At 45.0% G+C, this 21,866-nt stretch overlaps 1 protein-coding gene across 14 annotated transcripts in view; it reads left to right on the top strand.

Moving 5' to 3' along the window:
- The window catches only part of ASAP1 (ArfGAP with SH3 domain, ankyrin repeat and PH domain 1), a 335,887-nt gene that overhangs the window by 34,900 nt on the left and 279,121 nt on the right, over positions 1 to 21,866 (top strand). Inside the window, exon 3 of one of the 14 annotated variants that reach the window (XM_081504072.1) lies at positions 57 to 132. The exons of the other annotated variants lie outside the window; for them this stretch is intronic. Within the exon in view, the coding sequence (XP_081360198.1) occupies positions 119 to 132 (14 nt within the window). The 5' untranslated portion in view covers positions 57 to 118. The remainder of the gene's footprint in view (positions 1 to 56; positions 133 to 21,866) is intronic. 14 annotated transcript variants of the gene reach the window in all.

Genomic DNA, 21,866 nt, shown 5'->3' with positions numbered 1-21,866 from the left:
TTAGCTTCTTACAGTACTCACATAACAGAAACTGACAAATCCGTGTTGTTGTTTAGACTCTAAGTCATGTCCGACTCTTGCGACCCCATGGACTGCAGCCTGCCAGACTCCTCTGTCCATGGGATTTCCCAGGTGAGAATACTGAAGTGGGCAGGCAGGCCTCTTCTTTTAAGGATGCTTCTGGGTATCACACATGCTGCTTCTACTTATATTCTGTTGGCCAGAATTTAGTCCTTCAGCTATACTTAACTGAAAGGAAGGCTGGGAAATGTGATCTTTCTTCTGTAAGACCACCTGCTTACCAAAATTGAGGGTTATTATGAGACCAAAGGAAGAGAACAGATATTGGAGGACAGATCTTTCTTTGCTATGCAAGTGTTTATTAAAAAGAGTGCTATTGAGAGGATAGACTCTTTGGCCAGACTGCTGGTATTAAAATCCTGGATTTAGGACACTGTCTGTGACCTTGGGAAAGCTACTTAACTTCTGTACCTTTAACTGTACTTATTTTCTGTGCCTTTAAGTTCAGTTTCTTTATCTGTAAAATCCTATTTTATCTGTGTTTATAAGGATTGCTTTGAGCATTAGATGAGTTAAGGTACAGCACTTGGACCACTATCTAGAACATCATGTGTTGTATGAGTATTAGCTATTACTATTACTGCTGCTTCTACTATTAATAATACTACTTCTGTTACCACTATTACTTACTACTTCTATTGTTACCATTGCTGCTGCTTCTATTCTTGCAACTACTGCTTCTCCTATCACATCTGCTGCCGCTGGTCCTGTTACTACTACTATTACAACAGTGACTGTTGCTGCCAAGTATTGCACATACATATATGAAATGTTATACTCATGGCATGGTAAGTATTACTCACATTCCCAGTGTGAAGGTAAGAGTCAGGGAGGATAATAACATGTCAGATGCATGCATCTTGCAGGATAGTGGTTCACCTTTGGGTGGGTCAGTGAAGAGTGAGTGATCTGTAGGGAGCATAAGGCAGCTTCTGAGATTCTGCGAGTGCTCTGGGTGCTGGTTACATGGGTGTCAAAATTCTTCGACTGGTACTTTTATGACATAGGCCATTTTATGTGTTTGTAGTATATTTCAATCAATATCTCATGGAGCAGGTAGGTGATAGACCATGAGTGAAACAACACCCTGCCTGATTCTAAAGCCACCACTCTTTGTTAACAGTAATGTAAAACCCAACACCGTTGCTGCTTTTCATTTATTTGTTTGTTTGTTGGCTCTTTCATATAACATATACAGATTCTTTTTTTTTTTTAAATGTTGATTTAACATGTATGTTATTAGAATAATCAATGGAAGTACTACTTATTACTTTACAATATTGTAATAGTTTTTGCCATACATTGACATGAATCAGCCATGGGTTTACATGTGTTCCCCTTCCTGGACCCCCCAACCCACCTCCCTCCGATATGTACAGATTCTTATTACTTAGGTGCCAGGAACTGTGCTCAGTATAAGCAGCAGTATGACTCAGCACTGTGCTCCTGGGGCTTGCTGTCTAGAGGAGAAGGAAAGATGAACATTATATAGATTGGAACTTCCCTGGTGGTCCGGTAGCTAAGACTCCATGCTCTCAGTGCAGGGGGGCCCAGGTTCCATCCCTGGTCAGGGAGTTAGATCCTGCGTGCCACAACTAAGCACTGGCACAGCCTAAATAAATAAATATTTTTAAAAAATCATTCAGATGGACAGCCACTGGCTTAGGCTCAGCGTGGGATGCCCTGGGGCCACAGGAAGGTCACATAAACTAATCCAACCACACAGTCCTGTGTCTGATAAAATAACAGTGATATCCTTCTCAACTGACTGCTTTGATAGGGTGGAAAGTCCCCATGTCCCTGCTTAAGCTGACCAAGTGAGGGCTACATCAATACACATAAAGCAGTTCTTTGCCTTTCCTGCTAACTGGCTCTGAGAAGGGGTCAGCCTTTCTTTTCCTTGTTTGTCACTGTGACAGTCGTTGACCTGCACCTGGCATCTCATGGAGCAGACGAGTGCTGGAGCTCTGGAGTTCAGTATACAGAGGGAAAATGCCCAGAAGCAGAGGTTCTCTATGGGCTTCCCCAGTTACTCAGTAGTAAAAAAAATCTGCCTGCAGCGCAGGAGCTGTAGGTTCGATCCCTGGGTTGGAAAATCCCCTGGAGGAGGGCATGGCAACCCACTCCAGTATTCTTACCTGGAAAATCCCATGGACAGAGGATCCTGGTGGTCCACAGGGTCACAAAGATGATTTATTCAGAGATGACCGAAGTGACTTAGCAAGCAAACACGCAGAGTTTCTCTATATGCCCCGGGACATGAGTCCAGGGGCCTCTTATATATTATGTATATTCATACAGAATAAAAAATAAATGAAGTGAAACTTCCCTGGTGATCCAGTGACTAAGACTGTGTACTTCCAATACAGGGAGACTGTGCACTTCCAATACAGGGGGTCTGGATTCCATCCCTGGTCAGGAAACTACATCCCAGTTGCTGTAACTGAGACCCAGTGTACCCAGATACATAAATAATTAAAAAAAAATAAATGAAGGAATGAATTAATAAAATCATACTCCACAACTGAGCAGTTGTCATCCCTGGGAAAGTTCAAGTCCAGAGGAATAAAGAACAAGACGCTCCTTTTTTTCACTCCAAATAGCACCAGGAGGGCGGGAGTAGCAAATGACAGTGTAATTGAATTCTGAGCCGGCAGTGGGAATCACTTAGCCTCATTTTCAGGATTTTTCTCCATGTGTGGAAATGAACTGACCTAAACGTTAGACCCTTCTAAGCCAAGCCCAGGAGAAACCCTCCCTCCCCGCCTTTGCCTTTGCAGAGGTCATGGCAGACGCCCTGTCCTCCTCAGGCCGCGGGCTGTCAGCCCGAATTGAATTTGCCTGAGCCCAGCTGATGTCCCTTTTTGGCTGCAGGGCAAGGGTCAGGCTGAATCCAGCACAGAGACGGGAAATGTGTCCTCAGAGCTGAACGCAGAAGCGCTGACCTCTCAACTCAGAGGTGCATTTCTGACATTGTTGGAAGGATTGGGAAGCCTTATGATTTCTGGATGTGAAAGAAAAGGAAGCGCGTTTCAGAAAAACAATGTTCAAGTTCATGTGAAAGACAAAGCAATGTGTTTTAGAACAACAATATTCAAGTGTTTAGAAAAAAAACATATTCAAGGAGGGGGAGGTGAATTATATTCAAAGGACTGTGAAAGCCTTTTCTATATAATTGAAGCTGTTTAAAATCCAACTGCTTATTTCATGACCTTGGCCATTCCTCAGTTAGATGCATGCAGGAAGGAAATTCCTACCTAGACCCAGAGTTGGGAAATTATCATCCTGGTCTGCTTTCCTTCCCTCCCATCTTTCTCTTCATTATTTTTCCTTCTCTCCAAAATTTATTAAGGAGCTGCTGTGTTCCACACTCTATGCTGAGTCCTGGAGAAAATATATGAGTAGGACTCATTGCAGAGCCTTCCTGTGCTTATCATTTATTTAAAGACACTTATTCATTCTTCAAACATTTATTGAGCACCTAATTTGCTCTGATGTGTTCGTAGAGATAAAACACTTAGTTCCTCCTCCTCCTTAGTTTATACTTTATTAATTTTTTCTCTTGCTCACTCAACAAACACTTTCTGAGCACCTACTACTAGCCAGGGACTGTTTCCATGTTTGGGGTTCCAAGATGAACAACGTATAGCTTTTTTTAAAAAAGATTTTTTGATGTCGGCCATCAAGACTTTAAAAAGTCTTTATTGAATTTGTCATGGTATTGCTTGTTTTGTGCTTTTGGTTTTTTGGCCATGAGGCATGTGGGATCTTAGCTCCCTGACCAGGGGTTGAACCCACACCCTCTGCATTGGAAGGTGAAGTCTTTATTTTTAAAAAATAACTTTATGTATTTATTTTTATTTTGGGCTGTGCTAGGTCTTCGTTGCCTCGAGGGTTTTTCTCTAGTTGTGGGGGCTACTCTAGTTGCGGTGTGCGGGCTTCTCACTGTAGTGGCTTCTCTTGTTACAGAGCTCAGTCTCTAGGACATGAGGCTTCAGTAGTTGCGGCTTCCCAGCTCTAGAGCACGGGTTCAGTAGTTGTCCTCCATGGGCCTAGTTGCTCACGTCCCACGCACTGGCAGGTGGACCCTTTACCACTGAGCCACCAGGGAAGCCCTGGAAGATGAAATCTTAACTGCTGGACTGCCAGAGAAGTCCCTAGTTTCTGTCTTGATGGAGCTAACAGACCAGGCAATATTGTGTTCATTGGACTTCCATGGTGGTCCAGTGGTTAAGAATCTGCCTGCCAATGCAGGGGACACTGGTTCGATCCCTGGTCTGGGAAGATCCTACATGCCACAGGGCAACTAAGCCTGTGCATCACAACTACTGAGCCTGTGCGCGCTAGAGCCTGTGCTCCGTGGCAAGAACAGCCACCTCAATGAGAAGCCTCCTGCAAACTGCAACCATGAGTTTGGAGTTTCTGACCATGAGTCGAGAAAACCCATGTGCCGCAGGGAAGATCCAGTGCCGCCATAAATAAATGAATAAATTTTAAAAAATATTGTATTCATCTCCTAGGGCTGCCATAACAAAAGTACCACAAACTTGGTAGCTCAAAAATAGTAGAAATGTATTGTCTCACACTTTCGGAGGCCAGAAGTCCAAAACCAAGGTACTGGCAGGGTATCGAAGCCTATGGGGAGACTTCTTCCTTGACCCTTTCTAGCTCCTGGGCTTGGCTGGCAGTCTTTGGTGTTCGTTGGCTTGCAGCTGCGTTGCTTCCGTCTCTGCCTGGGTTGTTCCATGTCCTTCTCCCTCTGTGTCTCTCTTCCTCTCTCTTACAAGGACACCAGTCTTATGGGAATAAGAGTCCACTGTACTCCAGTACGACTTCATCTTTGATTTATTAATACATCTCAGTTACATCTCCAAAGATCCTATTTCCAAATAAACCCACATCCACTGGTTCACTGGTCTGGGACATTAACAAATATCAACCCATAACACATATATATAACAACGCAGCAGTCCCCAACATTTTTGGGACCAGGGACAGGTTTTGTGGGTGACAGTTTTTCCACGGCCCGGGGGTGGGGGTAGGGAATGGTTTGCAGATGATTCAAGCACATTACATTTATTGTGTACTTTTATTACTATTATTATATATTATATATTACTATTACTACAACCTAAGAGCATCAGGTTGGGGATCCCTGAATTGTAAAGGGTTCCAAGTGGGTCCTGGGTCAGGGTAATTGGCCTCTTTTTTCCACTTTCTCTCTGCATCTAAAGGGTCTACACCTTTAGGGCAGGAACCCTGTGTTGCTCTCAGGAACCCTGAGTGACTATGTGTGGATTTTTGGCCTGGGAGGTGAGACATCTCCTGTGTGGTCCGAGTTGATGGACAGGGCTCATTCCCATCTCTCTTGTTAGTTGTAGTTTCACAGGGTGGTCGTTGAGGCAGTCACGGTGACCACCTGCATTGCCTGGGAGGCCCAGCCTGATGGTAGGAGCTGTGGATTCCTCTTCTGGCTTTGCTTTGGCTGGTCCTGTGAGCCTACGTTCATTTCTTGGCATTTCTCTGCCTCAGATATTTCACTGTACCTCCCTCCGGGGTCTTGTGAGGACCAGATGGATCAGATCTGTAAAGCGTTCATAAGCCCCTGGCCCGCAGTAAGTGTTTGGTGAGAGCCGGTAGGAGTTAGGCCAGGTATGTAACACGTCTCCGGAGACGGCCTTGACCCAGCTCATTCAGCACAATCGCCTTAATAAAGACTTTTGTTCAGTGTTTAATGCCATTTACCGTCAGAACATTCTTTCCATAATCGTTCCTAAGGAAAGTTTTGTGAAATATAGAAAATACCTTCAACACAAAAATATCCACTGCAGTATAGTTTAAAATGTCTGAGTCTTTGTGGCCCCATGTAGCCCGCCAGGCTCCTCTGTCCATGGGATTACCCAGGCAAGAGTACTGGAGTGGGTTGCCATTTCCTTCTCCAGGGGATCTTTCCAACCCAGAGATTGAACCCTCATCTCCTGCACTGGCGGGTGGGTTCTTTACCACTGAGCTGTCAGGGAATCCATTAAAATGGTAAACAGTGGCAAACAAGACAAAGATCTGCCTTACAGTGAGAAATCAGTTAACAAATTAGGGCAAAATGATTAAAAAAAAAATAGGGTAAAACAATGAAAAAAATAGGGTAAAACAATGAAAAAGTGATACAGCCATTAAGAAGATAATAGTCACTTTTTAAAGGTTATGAGAATGCTCATGATGTAAATAAAAGAAAATTTTATTTTTCAGGAGGTGGTTGAATTTTCCTGTGCCTCAGTTTCCTCATCTGTAAAATGGAGACAGTAGCAGTACCTTCTTTAGACATAAGATTGAGAATTAAATGGGATAATAATACATGGGAAACAAACAATTGGCACCTGGCATATATGAGGTGCTAATTGTTATTATTATTGATCACATGATCTAAATTATGTAAAAAATGGCCACAGAAAAATATTTAGAATAAGTAACAAGTGAAACACCGCAGATTTTCACTTTCGAACTGAGCCTCTCTCTGAAGTACTGTTAGCCACAGAGCAGGAGGTGTCAGTGTAGGAGAGTGCATCAGAGTCCCTTCTGAGAGCTTTTGGAAGATCACAAGATGCCTGGAGATGCTGATTTAATCGATGTGTGGTAGGTTGCAGGCATCCATAGTCTAAAAAAAAAGAAAAAAATTCCACAAGTGATTTAGATTCTCAGGGTAGATGTAAGGTACAGTCACTCCACTTAAGAAGTTTGCAAACCAGATGAGAAGATGGGAACAGCAGCATAATATAAGATGAATCCTAAAGGAAATCAACCCTGAATATTCATTGAAAAGACTGATGCTGAAGCTGAAGCTCCAATACTTTGGCCATCTGATGTAAAGAGCCAACTTACTGGAAAAGACCCTGATGCTGGGAAAGATTGAGGGCAGGAGGAGAAGCAGGTGACAGAGGACGAGATGGTTGGATGCCATCACCGACTCAATGAATGTGAATTTGAGCAAACTCTGGGAGATAGTGAAGGACAGGGGAGCCTGGTGTGCTGCAGTCCATGGGGTCGGAAAGAGTTGGACACGACTTAGTGACTGAACAACAAGTGCTTTAGCTTGGGGCTCCTGACTCTGAAGCCCGGTTCAGAACTCTATAATATTAAAGATCCTCTTGACCCTTTGACTCCACCCCCAGATGTATAGAATCAGACCCTCAAGGAGGTTCTTTTTCTTTTGACTGCACCACGCATCTTGTGGGATGTGGGATCTTTTAGTTCCCTGACCAGGGATTGAACCTATGCCCCCTGCTCTGGAAACGTGGAGTCTTAACCACTGGACTTCCAGGAAAGTCCCCCTCCAGGAGGCTCTGATGATCATCCAGATGGAGTTTCTGTGGCTGCCTCCTCCTGCCCCTGGATGCTTCCTACCCAGTTTGCAACAGTATAGATGGAGAACCAGAGTTTTTCCAAAGCCGTGAGGCTGATATATTTCCTCTGGTTGGTACCCGTGAATGCTTTTTAAAACATTATTTATGTATTTTAAAATGTTTTTAATTGTGCTAAAATACACATAAACATAAAACTTACTGTCTTAATGATTATTAAGTATATCATTCAGTGGTATTAAGTATTCTCATTATTGTGCAAGGGTCACCACCATCTGTCTCCAGAACTCTTTTCATCTTGCAAAACAGAAACTGTACCCAGTAAACAGCAGCACCCCCACCCCGTCTCCACCCACACACACCATTTAGATTCTTCCTCCAGCCCCTGGCACCCAACAGTCTACTTTCTGTTTCTGTGACTTTGACTCTAGGTATCTAACTTAAGTAAATCACACAGTATTTGTCATTTTGTGACTAGCTTCTTTCACTTAGTGTAATGTCTTGAAGCTTTATCCATTTTGTACCGTGTGTCAGAATTTCCTTCCTTTTAAAGGCTGCATATATTCCATTGTATTTAATATGTATATATACCTCATTTTGCTTATCCATTCATCCACTGATGGATACTTAGGTTGCTTCCATCTTTTGACTATTATGAATAATGCTGCTGTGAACATGGATGCACAAATATCTTGAGACCGTGCTTGGTGTCTTTTGGTTGATGAAATTCCACCCAGAGGTGGATTTGCTGGATCCTGTGGTTATTCTTTGTGTAATTTTTTGAGGAGCCATCAGACTGTCTCCCACAGCAACCGTCCCATTTTATCTTCCCATCAAGAGTGCACAGGGGCTTCTATTTCTCCATGTCTTGGCCAACACTTATGACTGATTCTCCCCAGTCTCTCAATGGTGCATCTTACTCCAGCCAGCCTCAGAGCATTCGTGAAGACCATCTGTATGCTGACTGCTTCCAAATTATGCCTCCGGCTGAGTCTGTCCTCTGCCTTCCAGACTTGAGTATCCCAGATGCTGAACTCAAGTCTCCATTTGAAGATATAGCAGGCACCTCGAACCTGGAATGTCCAACGTGGCTTATTCTCCACACACCTCCCGGATGAGAACTTGCTATGCCCCTGCTAAAAACCCATTTGTGGGGCTTCCCTGGTGGCTCACTGGTAAGGAATCCACCTGCCAATGCCAATGCAGGAGTCACAGGTTTGATCCTTGATCCGGGAAGATCCCAAATACCAAGGAGCAACTAAGCCCGTGAGCCACAACCACTGAAGACTGTGTGCCCTGTAGCCTGTGCTCTGCAAGAGAAGCCACTGCAGTGAGAGGCCCGAGCACCACAGCTAGAGAACAGCCCCACTCGCTGCAACTAGAGAGAAGCCCTGGCAGCAGTGAAGACCCAACATAGCCAAAAATAAATAAATAAATAAAATTATTATTAAGAAAACCTGCATCTGTGGCCCCAGTGGCCCCCCTGCCCCTGTTACTTTGCATGAAATCCAGGTTCCTTACCATGGCCTGTAATGGCCAGCATGATCCAGCCCCTGCCTAGCCTGCGCGTTTTGTCTGTGCTCACCCCATCCCCTCAGCAGGCTTCTGCTGCCGACCTCTCTCTGTTCTCACACTCAGCAAGTGCTGCCCAGTCTCAGGACTCAGACTCATGCTATCTGTCTGCCTGCGGGACCCCTCTCCCTGCACCTCCAAGCCCTCAGCCTCTGCTCCTCACAGAGGTGATGACTTCTCATCCTGCAGTCTCAGCCCAGATGCTGTTTCCTTGGACAGGTCTTTCCTCACCACCCTACCCTTCCAGTTACACCCTGTAGCTTTTCTCCCCAGCACTGTAACATTCTGGAACTATTTGTTCACTGGTGCGTGTCTACGGTCCCCACCAGACCGTCACAAGGCATGATGCTGATGGCTGCTTGTCCACTAATGTTACCCCAGTGCCTGCCATAAAGCCTGGCACATAGTAGATGCTCAATAAATACGTATGATTGTTTAAAAACACATTAAAAAAAATTTTTTTTTGAAACTTTAATTTATTTAAAAAATTTTTGGCCGCTCTGGGTTTTCATTGCTGTGCGTGGGTTTCTCTAGTTGCGGTGAGCGGGGGCTACTCTTTGTTGCAGTGCGCAGGCTTCTCATTGCGGTGGCTTCTCTTGTTGCAGAGCACGGGCTCTAGTATACGGGCTCAGTAGTTGTGGGTTACAGGCTTAGTTGCCCCTCAGCATGTGGAATCTTCCTAGACCAGCAACTGAACTCATGACCCCTAGGATTGGCAGGCAGATTCTCATCTAGTGTACCACCAGGGAAGTCCTGAATATATATGATTGTTGAAATCAAACTGCTGGCCCCTGTTGAGCCGATCATGAGAGACTTCCCTGGTGGTCCAGTGGTTGGGACTCCATGCTCCCAGTGCAGGGCATAGAGGTTCAATCCCTGCTTGGGGAACTATTAATAGGATCTCATGTGCCGCATGGTATGGGCAAAAAAAAAAAAAAAAAAAACCCGATCGTGAACATAAAATACCAGTTCTAGGCCTGTTATTTGTGGAGTCCTTTCACAGGCAAGGCTGTACTTGTATGTGTATACAGGTGATTGAAAGCTGGATGGGACCTGGGCTTTTCTGATGGATCTCGGTCTCTGTTTTCATGTTTCTCCTTGCTGGGCCATCCAAAATGTTAGGACTTACAAATATAATCTTTGGGGAAACAGCAGCCTCAGATACCCAGTCCATATTAAAGTTGATTTGATTTGGGTTTAAAATGGAAACTATGAGCTAATGCATTTTACAGATTTGAGTAGAGAACAATTCTCTCTGTTTAAAAAAAAAAAAGAAGTCTGAGATGTAGAACATTTTGTGTGGGTTATCGTGGTGCCAAAAGCTGCAGAAAGGGGTTCTCTGCAAATATTTGGGGTTTTATGCTCATAAACAACTACACAGGTTTTCCTCAGAATCGATAACCACAGCAATAGCAAGCAGCATTGCTTCCAAAGTGAAAATGTGCTTGCCAAGCGACTGTTTCTGGCTGAGCCACAAAAGTAAAGGTTTACAGAGCGACTGCAGACAGGTCATTAACAAGACTGGCTGCGGGCGACTCGCCCTGCTCTCCCTTGCCACTGCCTCTTCATCAGCAGAAAGGTAATTGACTGTTAGATTCCTGAGCCACAGACCAGGTTCTCCCCATTGCAGCTTCCAGAAGCACCTGTCCTACAACCGCCAGTCTATCTGAGATCTGGAGCTTGTCTTCCAAGAAACGCTAGCAAAATCCCTGGCTCGGTGTCTTCTGGTTCAACCTGGATCCCTCGTTCCAATCTCTGTGGATAAGGTGTTGGGATATTTGGACCATACAGGCCTATGTCATGTGACCACCCGCAGACCTGGAGAGGGGTCGTCACCATGGAAACTGAAGGACACCGCTGGATGCTAGGAGGCCAGAATGCAAGGGCCACCCCACTACCCAGGTCACTGGAGGTGCAGACAGCCAGTAGCTTAAGCTCAAACCAGCTTCCTTAGCAGGTGTTCTAGATTCTTTGTTCTGCTTTGGTTTTTTAACATGAACCTCAGGCACACTCCCAGCAGCCAGCTACATCCCAACTTGCTTCTGGGATGACTCCGGGCCATATTCATCAGCTGTGTATGTGTGTGTGCCCGTGTGTGCTTAGTCACTCATTAGTGTCGAACTGTTTGCAAACCTATGGACTGTAACCCACCAGGCCCCTCTGTCTGTGGGATTCTCCAGGCCAGAACACAAGTGGATTGCCATTTCCTCCTCCAGGGGATCTTTCCGGCCCGGAGATCAGACCCACATCTCTTATGTTTCCTGCATTGGCAGGTGGGTTCTTTACCACTAGCCTCACTTGGGAAGCCCATAAGGGGCTTAGATTTTAGTCTCAATGCCTTGGGAAGCCATCGTTGCAATTTGTTGTCCAGCCTGGAGTTGGTGCTTTTCATTTTTGCTCCAAACACTGTGATGTCCAGTGTGGTGGCCACTAGTCACCTGTGGGCTACTAAGCACTGGAAATGTGGCTGGTCTGAATTGAGATGTCCTGAAGTATGAAATATACCAGTTTTCAAAGACTTTGTAGATAAAAAAAAAAAAGGATGCCAGCTACATCATTATTTCTATTGTTTACATGTTGCAGTGATAATATTTTGGATATATTAGGTGAAGTAACATTATTGAAATGAATTCACTTTTTGAATTCAGTAATCTAAAATTTAAAACTTTTTTTTTTTTGGTTGCGACATTTGACTTTCAGGATCTCAGTTCCCTGACCAGGGATCGAACCTGGGCCCCCTGCAGTAGAAACACAGAGGCCTAACCACTGGATTGCCAGAGAAATCCACTACAATTTAAAACTATGTGCAGTCATGTTGTGTTCCATTGTATCTCTGTTGGTCAGCACTGGTCTAGAAGTGCCTTCAGCCCTTGCTTTTACCTGCTTGGGTTATGACTACCTCTGGCCTTGCGTGTGTCCCCACTTGAGGACTGACCTCCTCTGGTTGGTGGTCTTCTCCCCGGGCAGAGTGTACAGGAGTGGTGTTAGTGCCCCCGCCCTCCGACCCCCTTGGCACAAACGGGTTCCCAGGGTGCTCCAGGACCCGAGGTTTCTCTGCCGGCCCAGGCTGCGTGTGGGTCAGGCCAGCAAAGCTGGGAGTTAACTCCACGGGAGCAGTGGAAGTGTTAGTCGCTTAGTCGTGTCCGACTCTTTTCGACCCCATCGACTGTAGCCCACTAGGCTCCTCTGTCCATGAGATTCTCCAGGCAAAAATACTGGAGCGGGTCGCCATTCCCTTCTCCAGGGGATCCTCCCAACCCAGGGATCGGACCTGGGTCTCCCATGGGAGCAGCCCCCTGCCAAGTAAGGAAAAGAGTTTGGGAATAGTTGCGTCAGCCTCCTGCCCATGGGCACAATCTGAGGTGTGTCCCAGTCTCTCCCCAGTGTCCCCACTGGGGCTGGAGCCCCATTGCCCTCGGCTGTAGCCTGCTCTTCCATGCACCCCTGTTGGCTTCCTTCCCATCTGTGTCTTAGTTCCCTGGGATTGTTACCTTAAATCCTTGTTTCAGGGTCTGCTTCTGTGGGAATCCAGAATGTGGGTTGCCTGAGATGTGGGGTGCCTAACACATAGGTGCTCAGTGGAAAGAAGAAGGGGATCATCTGTCTGGCACCCCACTGGGTGCAGCAGCAGGGGCAAGGGGCAGGGGGCAGGGGTACAGGCTTCCTGGCCAGTCTTCTCCAGCCCTTGGACTTTAGTCTTTTTTTTAAAAAAATATATTTATTTGGCTGCTTCGAGTCTTAGTTGCGGCATGTGAAATCTTTAGTTGCAGCGTGTGAACTCTTGGTTGTGGCATGTGGGATCTAGTTCCCTGACCAGGGATCGAACCTGGGCCCCCTGCTCAGAGTCTTAGCCACTGGACCTCCAGGGAAGTCCCTCCAGCCTCTGGACTTCTGAGCCAGAGAGCTATGAGCAAGGACATAGGGCCAGGCATGAGGCGTGCTATCTGGCTGGTCCTGAGCGCCTCCATCGGCCACACCCAGAAGGACAGTTGAGTCAGCAGGTGAGTCAGTGACGACAGAGCTGCCCAGATGAGGGCTGACCTCCTGTGGTCAGTCTGGCTGTGATCCGGGCGTGGCTCCCAGCCAGAAGGGTGGTGGGGAGTGTCCAGCACATGCCACGAAGCAGAGAGTCGATGGGTGCAGTGTCTTTTTTTCTAACACAACCTCTGACCGGAAAGCAGCTTTCCAGTTCTCCGTCATCTGCTGGTGTGTCCAACAATTCAATTCAATTCAATTCTGACACTATGCACCTGGAATTAGCAGAGACCCCACAGGACAGCCCCTACTTCAGATGCCAGTCACAAGTCCCAGGGGCTACTTATTTATCTTATTTTTTATTTATTTTTGTCTCTGCTGGGTCTTCACTGCTGTGAGAGCTTTTCTCTAGTTGTGGCGAATGGGGGCTACCCTTTGTTGCAGAGCGCAGGCTTCTCATTGCCGTGGCTTCTCTCATCCTGGAGCACGGGCTCTAGGCATGTGGGCTTCGGTAGTTGCAGCACATGGACCTAATCGCTCCACGTGTGTGCTCTACTCTGACCAGGGATGAAACCCGTGTCCCCTGCACTGGCCAGCGGATTCTTGATTGAGCTGCCATACATCTGGAGGTTTCCATGACCCTTCCTCAAGTTCTGTAATTCAAAGAAATGACTCACTGAACTCAGGAAAGCACTTTACTCACTGTTACCAGTTTATTATAAAGGCTGTAACTCGGAAAGCATCAAATGGAAGAGATGCAGGGGGCGAGGTGTGGGGGACGGCTTCCTTGCCCTCCCCAGGTTCACCCAGCACATTGATGTGCCTACCTACCTGGAAGCCCCCAGTCTGGAAGCTGTTTCATTGCACAGTCATGATTGATTTAATAATCATTGGCCATTGGTGAATGAACCCTGTCTCCAGCCCCTGTCCCTTCCATGGAGGTCTTTCTGGTGACTGTCCTGAAGCTGTTTCACCCCCACCTGTGAGTCGTCTCATTAGTATACAAAAGACATTCTTAGGGACTTCCCTACTGGCACAGTGGATAAGAATCCACCTGCCAGTGCAGGGGACATGGGTTCGATCCCTGGTCCGGGAAGATTCCACGTGCTGCGGAGCAACTAAGCCCATGCGCCACAACTACTGAAGCCCGTGCACCCTAGAGCCTGTGCTCTGCAACAAGAGAAGTCACTGCAATGAGAAGCCCGCCCACTGTGATGAAGAGTAGCCCTTGCTCGCTGCAACTAGAGAAAGCCCACATGCAGCAACGAAGACTCAGCACAGCCAAAAATTAAATAAATAAATGAAGAATTTTAAAAAGGACACTCTTAGCCCTCTGGATATCCCAAGGGCCTTTGGAGCTCTGTGCCAGGAACCAGGGGCAAAGATCAAACATATCTTTCATCCTGCCACAGTGGAGCCTAATATTAGTGAGATCCCTGGGAAGATCCGTGACTGGCGAGTTGCCTGGAGTGTGTTGCGTATGTATTGGAAGGAGGCGGGAGGTTCTAGATCTTGCCTTACACAACTGCTGCTGTGCATCCATTCTTCAACAAGCACGCCGATCACCTACTGTGTGCTCCTGCCGTACCCAGGTCAGGGCCAACAGTGTTGCCAGACTGAACCTTCTCAGCTTCCAAGCCGTCGGTCACTGCCAGCTTAGAAACTCTGACTTGCTTTGAGGACAAAAACCGACTCCTTGGCATGACACCCAGGGCCTTCTCTGGTGACCCCCACCTAACTGCTCTTACTCTGCCTTCACGTGTCCTTCACTGTCACTGCACTCAGCTGTTTGCACTGCCCCTCATCCGATGTCATGTCAGGCCTCCACAGACTTGTATCTGCTGTTCCGTCTGCCTGCCATCTTACTAGCTGTTTACTTTTCTGCATCACCTCCTCCAGGCAGTCCTTCCAGATTTCCTCCTTACCATTGATCGCCCTGTTGCTTCTTGATGTTTCCCATATCTATTTATCCTGGCCCTTCATCCATTTAGCGGTTACATATTGGGCACTTACTGTGTTGAAGGCACTCTACAGTTGACTCTAAGAATCACCCCCCTCTGCTCTATCTGTCAGCAGTGATGAAGAGCGAGACAGTGAGCTCCTCTCTCTACTTGTACTGTCTCGTTCGATCCTCACTGCTGCCCTATGAAGTAGGTAGGTGCTAGTATTAACCCCATTTTTCAGAAGTGGATGCTGGGGAACCAGGATGCGCATCAGACCCCAGAGCACTTGGCCTTCCCCGAAGACAGTATTGTCTTCCCTGGTGCTGCGTTCCACCGCAGTCCTCTGTTTACCCTGCCTCCCTGGGTCTGTCCGGGTCTCAGCAGGAAGCAGATGGCATACCCCAAATAGGATAATTCGAGCAGAGTTTAATAGAAGGCTTGTTTGAGAAGTGTGGGCGAGGGGCAGGGAAACCATAAAGGACGGTGGGGCCTCCAGGCTCCCCTGAAGGTCTGAAGAGGGGAGAGAGAGGTGTCTCTGGGCCGTGGAGCCGGAGAGGCCGTGTGCCCCCAGCTCCCGCTCTGATGGCAGCCGGGAGGGCAGGAGCCTGCATGGTAGGGACACCCGCTTCCCCACGCCTTCTCCTGTCCCAGCGGCTGAACCCAGCTGGAAGCCAGAGGGCCAAGGAGCCCTGAGATGCGTTCAGAGCACGGCAGGCCCTGAGGGTCCAGAGCAGGGCAGAGCAGGGCAATGAGTGGGCCTGGAGGGCCACCCGCACCCCCAGATTAACCGTAGGCTTCTTGATCCCTTGAGAAGGGCTCGCCTGGCTCCTTACACCTGTGGCACCTCACACTGAAGCCAGCAGGCTGCCGGCACTTCGTGTGTGTGTGTGTGTGTGTGTGTGTGTGTTTGTGTCTGATGAATGATCTTTAGTAAAAAAAGATTCTTTCCGCCATTGTATAGCACATGGAACTCTGCTCAGTGTTATGTGGCAGCCTGGGTGGGAGTTAGGGGGAGAGTGGATACACGTATATGTATGGCTGAGTCCCTTTGCTATTCTCCTGAAACTATCACAACATTGTTCATCGACTGTATCCCAATACAAAACAAAAAGTTCAAAAAAAGAAAAAATGACTCCGTGCACAGTGCCTGCTTGTTGATCATGTGTGGACTCAAGATTCTGAGTGTGTGAGTGTGTTTGTGTGTCTGTGTATCTATCTGTGTTATCTCTGAAGTTTGCAGTGAGGAAGAGGATGGTAAAGTCCTTCCAATTCTGAAACATCTGATTTTTTTTGAAGTCTTTTTTAAATTGAAGTATGGTTGATTTACAATACTGTGTTTTAGGTGTACAGCAGAGTGATTTAATTATATATATGAATTAAATTCTTTTTCATTATGGATTATTATAAGATACAGACTGTAGTTCCCTGTGCTACACAGTAAACCTTTGTTGTTTATTTTGTGGTGTGGTGTGTATCTGTTAATCCCATACTCCTAATTTAGCCCTTCCCCACCTAAATCAAGAGTTTGTTTCCTATGATTCTGTTTTATAAATAAGTTCATTTGTATTGTATTTTAGATTCTACATATAAATGATATCATATGACATTTGTTTTTCTCTGACTTACTTCACTTAGTATGATAATTTCTAGGTGGATCAATGTTGCTGCAAGTGGTGGCATTTCACTTACTCTTTTTTATGGCTGAGTAATATTCCATTGTTTATATAGCTGTCTATCTATTTATCTGTCTATCTACCTACCTATATACTGCATCTTCTTTGTCCATTTCTCTGTCAGTGGACACTTAGATTACTTCCATGTCTTGGCTATTGTGAATTATGCTGCTATGTATTGGGGTGCACATATCTTCTTGAATTAATTTTCATCTTTTCTAGATATATGTCTGGGAGTGGAATTGCAGGATCATATGGTAGCTCTATGTTTAGTTTTTAAGGAGCCTCCACACTGTTTTCCATAGTAGCTGCACCAATTTACCTTTCAACTAACAGTGTAGGAGGGTTCCTTTTTCTCAACACCTTCTCCAGCATTTATTATGTGTAGTTTTTAATGATGGCCATTCTGACTGGTGTGAGGTGATACCTCATTGTAGTTTTGACTTGTGTTCTGACTTGATTCTTTTCAGTGCTTCTCAGAAAACTTTTCATGTCTCTTGCCCTGTTTGAACTTGGATATGAAGGTGGAAGACAAGACCTTTTCAAAAAATTTAATAAACAAGTAAATGCTGCACTGATCTCACACTACAGAGAGGCAGGGGTAGGGGGCAGGTTATCTACCCACTCCAAGGACGTTGGATGAAGTGAAAATTTCTGTCTTCCCCATTTATTTATTTGTTTCTCAGCTTATGTTGGCAGGGGTGGAGCTGTGGGCAGCCTATGTTTAAAAAAAAAAGAGAACAAAAACACTGGCTTTGAAATCACACAGACCTGCTTTTAAAACCTGGGCCAAGTATTCAACTTCTCTGTGCCTCAGTTTCCTTATTTGTGAAATGGGTATCATACATCACGAGGTTGTGGAAGAATTAAAGGAGATACATAGCTTTGAGGGTGGTAGGTAGGCAGTAAAGGGCATTCCCTTCCTTTTCTCTCCACCTTTTGCTGGCAGCACGCCACTTGCCTGCTCTTCCTATTACACGTTTCAGAATCTTCTCCGGTGAAACCAGAGGGAGAAGACCTCATTTCTTTTTTTTTTTTCAATTGCCTTGTCTGTCTTCTTCCTTCTCTGTTCCTCCTGCTCCCACCTCCAGCTGTAGTCAGAACCTGCTGGGGCCGTTCTTTCCAGTTAATTCTCCAGGGCTTCCCTGTCTGTGGTCCTTCCTACAGGGGCCAACAGAATATTAACCAGGGAAGATACAGTACAGCCTGGGCACCACAGAATCCAAGGGATGAGAGCCCTGAGACTAGACTCTAGTCAGTAATCAGAAAGCCTCCTTGACACTGGCCTCCGTCTTTTCTACCTGTGGACCCTAAGTGCCCACCAGAGAAGGCCTGTAGCTGAAACCAGTAATTTGGAGCTTATTTAAATTTGCAGCAACCTCAGATGTTGCTGTCTTTAACCCCATTGTATGAATGAGGAAGTTTGAGTCTTCTGTGCAGTGTCCTACAAGCCTGTATACAACAGTGTCAGGATTTGATCTCACATCTTTTGACTCCTAATCTGTGTTCACGTTGGCTGTGATACTTCCCTTGAGGAATTGGCATTTTCTGCAAAGCCTTTGAGCACCAAATACATTTTGTTTTATGTTATTTTTGCTGGTCTGATTGAAAACCCTCCTAAAAGACCTGCACCTGGCATGCTGCCTAGACTATAGCATCATGTCTCAAACCTCTTGATTGCAAAGGTTCATCATTTTGAATATCACTTCTCACTGAGGTTGGCGTCGGTTGAGCGGAATGGTGTGCCCTCATTAGCAAGCACATGTATTTAAAATCTTTCTGGTGGGGGTGAATGCTGGCAAATTTCTACAGTTTTTTTTTTTTCCCTTCTTTGTAGTCCCTTCTCACTATTTCCAGCATAATTGCTCCCTTCAGTTTGCTGAGGGCTTAGAAACCATCTCACCAAACCTATTAGAATTGAGTGTAAAGTAAGAGACACAGGGTGAAGAGAGAGCTGTGGAGTGGGGGTAGGGGTATTCCTGTGATTAAAAAGCATGAATTTTGGTGCATGGACTTGGTGGAGATGAATTTGGCTCTCTGTGAATCTGTGTACTTTATTTCCTGATGCCTATGTTCTAGAAGAGATGGTGTGTGTGTGTTCACATGCATACATGTACACTCTTATTTTATTTTCTTTTTTTTTGGCTGCACTACTTGGCTTACAGGATCTTAGTTCCCCTACCAGGAATCAAACCTGAAACCCGGCAGTGGAAGCTCAGAGTCCTAACCACTGGACCTCCAGGGAATCCCTACATGTATACTCATAGGAGAGGAAAAAGTAGGGTAAGAAAAATCCCACCCAATCTGGAGAAAGGATTGCAATACATTTTAATCTGAGTTCTGTCCCTTCTCTCTTGCACACATATACAGACACATAGGCTTATGATACAAAATAACAAAATCAAAACTTTTTACCCTCATCAAGAGTATGTGGGTTACCAGCTCTAGCTGGTAGTGTGTAAAAAAAATGAGATATATTAAGCTACAGAAAAAAATAGTGTGGAAAAATCTTTCCTTCCTCCAAATGTTTTATCTGCACTTGCGTCATTGTGGTTTGAATTCTTAAGAACCCTAATGAGAAGGAAGGAGGATCAAAGAAAACCCATTCTTGACCCAAAAATACTGTACCAACCTGCTGTTGGGTTATAAATAATACATTGACTGGTACGTAACACATCTGGGTTTTGTAAACAAATAAACAATAAAACTGTGATTCTTTGTCAACTGAGAAAGACCACTACCATTTGTCTTTCTGGCAGGGAAAATAATTTTGGAATTTTAAATGAATGCTCTGGAAGACTGAGCAGAACATTGATTTTAAAGCAAAGAAGTCTTTGATCTTTATCATCTTATTTCCTGTTTAGAATCTGTTCTGTCTCTTCTCTCTTAACCAAATTGTGCAAAGGTTGTGTAAATAAATTTGCTTCTTCAGAAATCCAGTCTGTGGGAGTCTGTTGGCTCCTCTGTGGCTGTGTTTCTAAAGCAATTCCTGAGATGAAGTTAAGTACTTATAATATGGAATGCCTGTACTTGGTAAGTTGAGACTGGTCTCTTCACTGATTCTATAATTCCACAAAATAGGCCTTGGTGCCTGTCTTCAGAATAATTCAATAGAATCTCTATGGCTCTGAATATAGAGTCTAATATACAGGACAAAATGACTCTGATAGATTGCTTCAAATTTGACCACTTAGATTAGCTGTTTTTATACATTTTTAGTTGGTTAAGTATGTTCATAGGTTCAATATATAAGCTTGGATTATATTTCAGCTGCATGTGAAGAAAAATCCAAATAATATTAGCAATTAGGGTGCTCCCGCCTCTTTCTCCCAGACCAAAGAAGCCTGGAGATAGTCCAAAGACAGATGGTGCCTCCATGATTATCAGGCACCCAACCTGATTTTGTCTTACTGGTTAAACCATCCCTAGCATAATATCTCATGATTCAGAATGGCTGCTGGAGTGTCAGTCATCACATCTGCATTCCAGGCAGCAATATGGAAGAAGAGGGGTAGGATAGCAGGGGTCCTATTCTAGCAGAAGTAACTCCTTTCAAAGCATTTCCTCAAAGGCCTACATAGTACTTCAACTTACATCTTACTGGTTAGACTTAGGCACACAGCCAAGCATACCAGCTATAGTGGAGGCTGAAAGATGAGTCTTTTGGCTGAATACATTTCTCCCCTGAATCAAATGGGGCTCTGTTACTGAGACAGGGAGACTGGATAGAGGTGACAAAATCAGTAGTCCCTGCCACATCCAGCAAGTTACTGTCTGTACAAAGAATGCAGTGGAAAGAGCTTGAACTTGGAATTCAGACAGACTTGAGTTTGAACTTAGTTCCTCTACTTACTGCCTGCAGCACCACTTCTTTGAGCCTCAGTTTCCTACCCATGAAAAACGTGGAGAGTAATAGCTACTTTTTAGAGTTTTCATAAGGTTTAAACAAAACCATTGCATAAATAGCCTTGTACATGTGTGTGTGTGCATGCTCAGTCGTGTCTGACTCTTTGCGACCCCATGAACTGTAGCTCACCAGGCTCCTCTGTCCATGGAATTTTCCAGGCTAGAATAGTGGAGTGGGTTGCCATTTCCTCTTTCAGGGGATCTTCCTGACTCAGGGATTGAACTCGCATCTCTTGTATCTCTTGCATTGGCAAGTGGATTCTTTACCACCTGTGCCACCTGGGAAGCCCTGTACATAGTACGTACTAAATGGTTATAGTTGTTATTATTATAAATAAGTAAGTTGTGCCTTCCTCCTGCATCAGCATAGTATCTTAAAAATTGCCATAGCATAAAATTTACCCTTTTAAAATGTCCAATTCAGTGGATTTAGTGTATTCACAAAGTTATATAACCATCACCATGATCTAACTCCAAAACATTTTTATCACTCCCCCAATCTTACATCCACTGAGTCACTCCTTCTTCGCTTCCCCTAGACCCTGGCAACCATTCGTAAGCTTTCTGTTTCTATGGATTTGCCTTTTCTGAACATTTTGTGTAAATGGAATCATACATTGTGAATATGAATCAATAATTGTGATCCTTTGTGTCTTTCACTTAGCATAATGTATTTTCAAGTGTAATCCATGTAGTAGCATGTATCAGTACTTTCTTCCCTTATTGTGGCTGAGTAATATTCCGTTGCATGAATGTACCACAATTTGTTTATCTAGTTGTCTGTTGGAAATTTAGGTTGTTTCCACTATTTGACTATTATGACTAATGCTGCTATGATATATGTAAGTTTTTGCATGAATGTGTGTTTTCATTTCTCTTTGATATATACTGAAGAATGATGGTGGTGGTGGTCACACTATATTTAACCTTTTGAGGAACTGCCAGGTTGTTTCCCAAAGGTATTTTACATTCCCACTAAAAATGTATGTCGAACTCGGGTCTCCCGCATTGCAAGCAGATTCTTTACAGTCTGAGCCACCCTTTCATGGCTGACAGTGTATGAGGGTTCCAATTTCTCCACATCCTCTCCAACTCTTGTTACTTTCCAGCTTTTTTTTTTTTTTTATAGCCACACCTAGTGGCTGTGAAATGGTGTCTCATTGTGGTTTTGATTTGCATTTCCCCAATGACTAGTGATACTGAGCATTGTTTTCATGTGCATATTATCCATTTTTATATCTTTTTGGGAGAAATGTTCGTTTGAGTCCTTTGCCCATTTAAAAATTAGTTATCTGTCTTTTAATTGTTGAACTTTAAGAGTTTATATGTTTGGGGGAACTTCCCTGGTGTTTCAGTGGTTA

The sequence above is a fragment of the Giraffa tippelskirchi genome, chromosome 6 (assembly GCF_054371585.1).
Source record: "Giraffa tippelskirchi isolate mGirTip1 chromosome 6, T2T-mGirTip1v1.2.pri, whole genome shotgun sequence".
Taxonomy (NCBI): domain Eukaryota; kingdom Metazoa; phylum Chordata; class Mammalia; order Artiodactyla; family Giraffidae; genus Giraffa; species Giraffa tippelskirchi.
The sequence above is the reverse complement of the archived record's forward strand: the minus strand, read 5'-3'. Positions and strand labels throughout refer to the sequence as shown.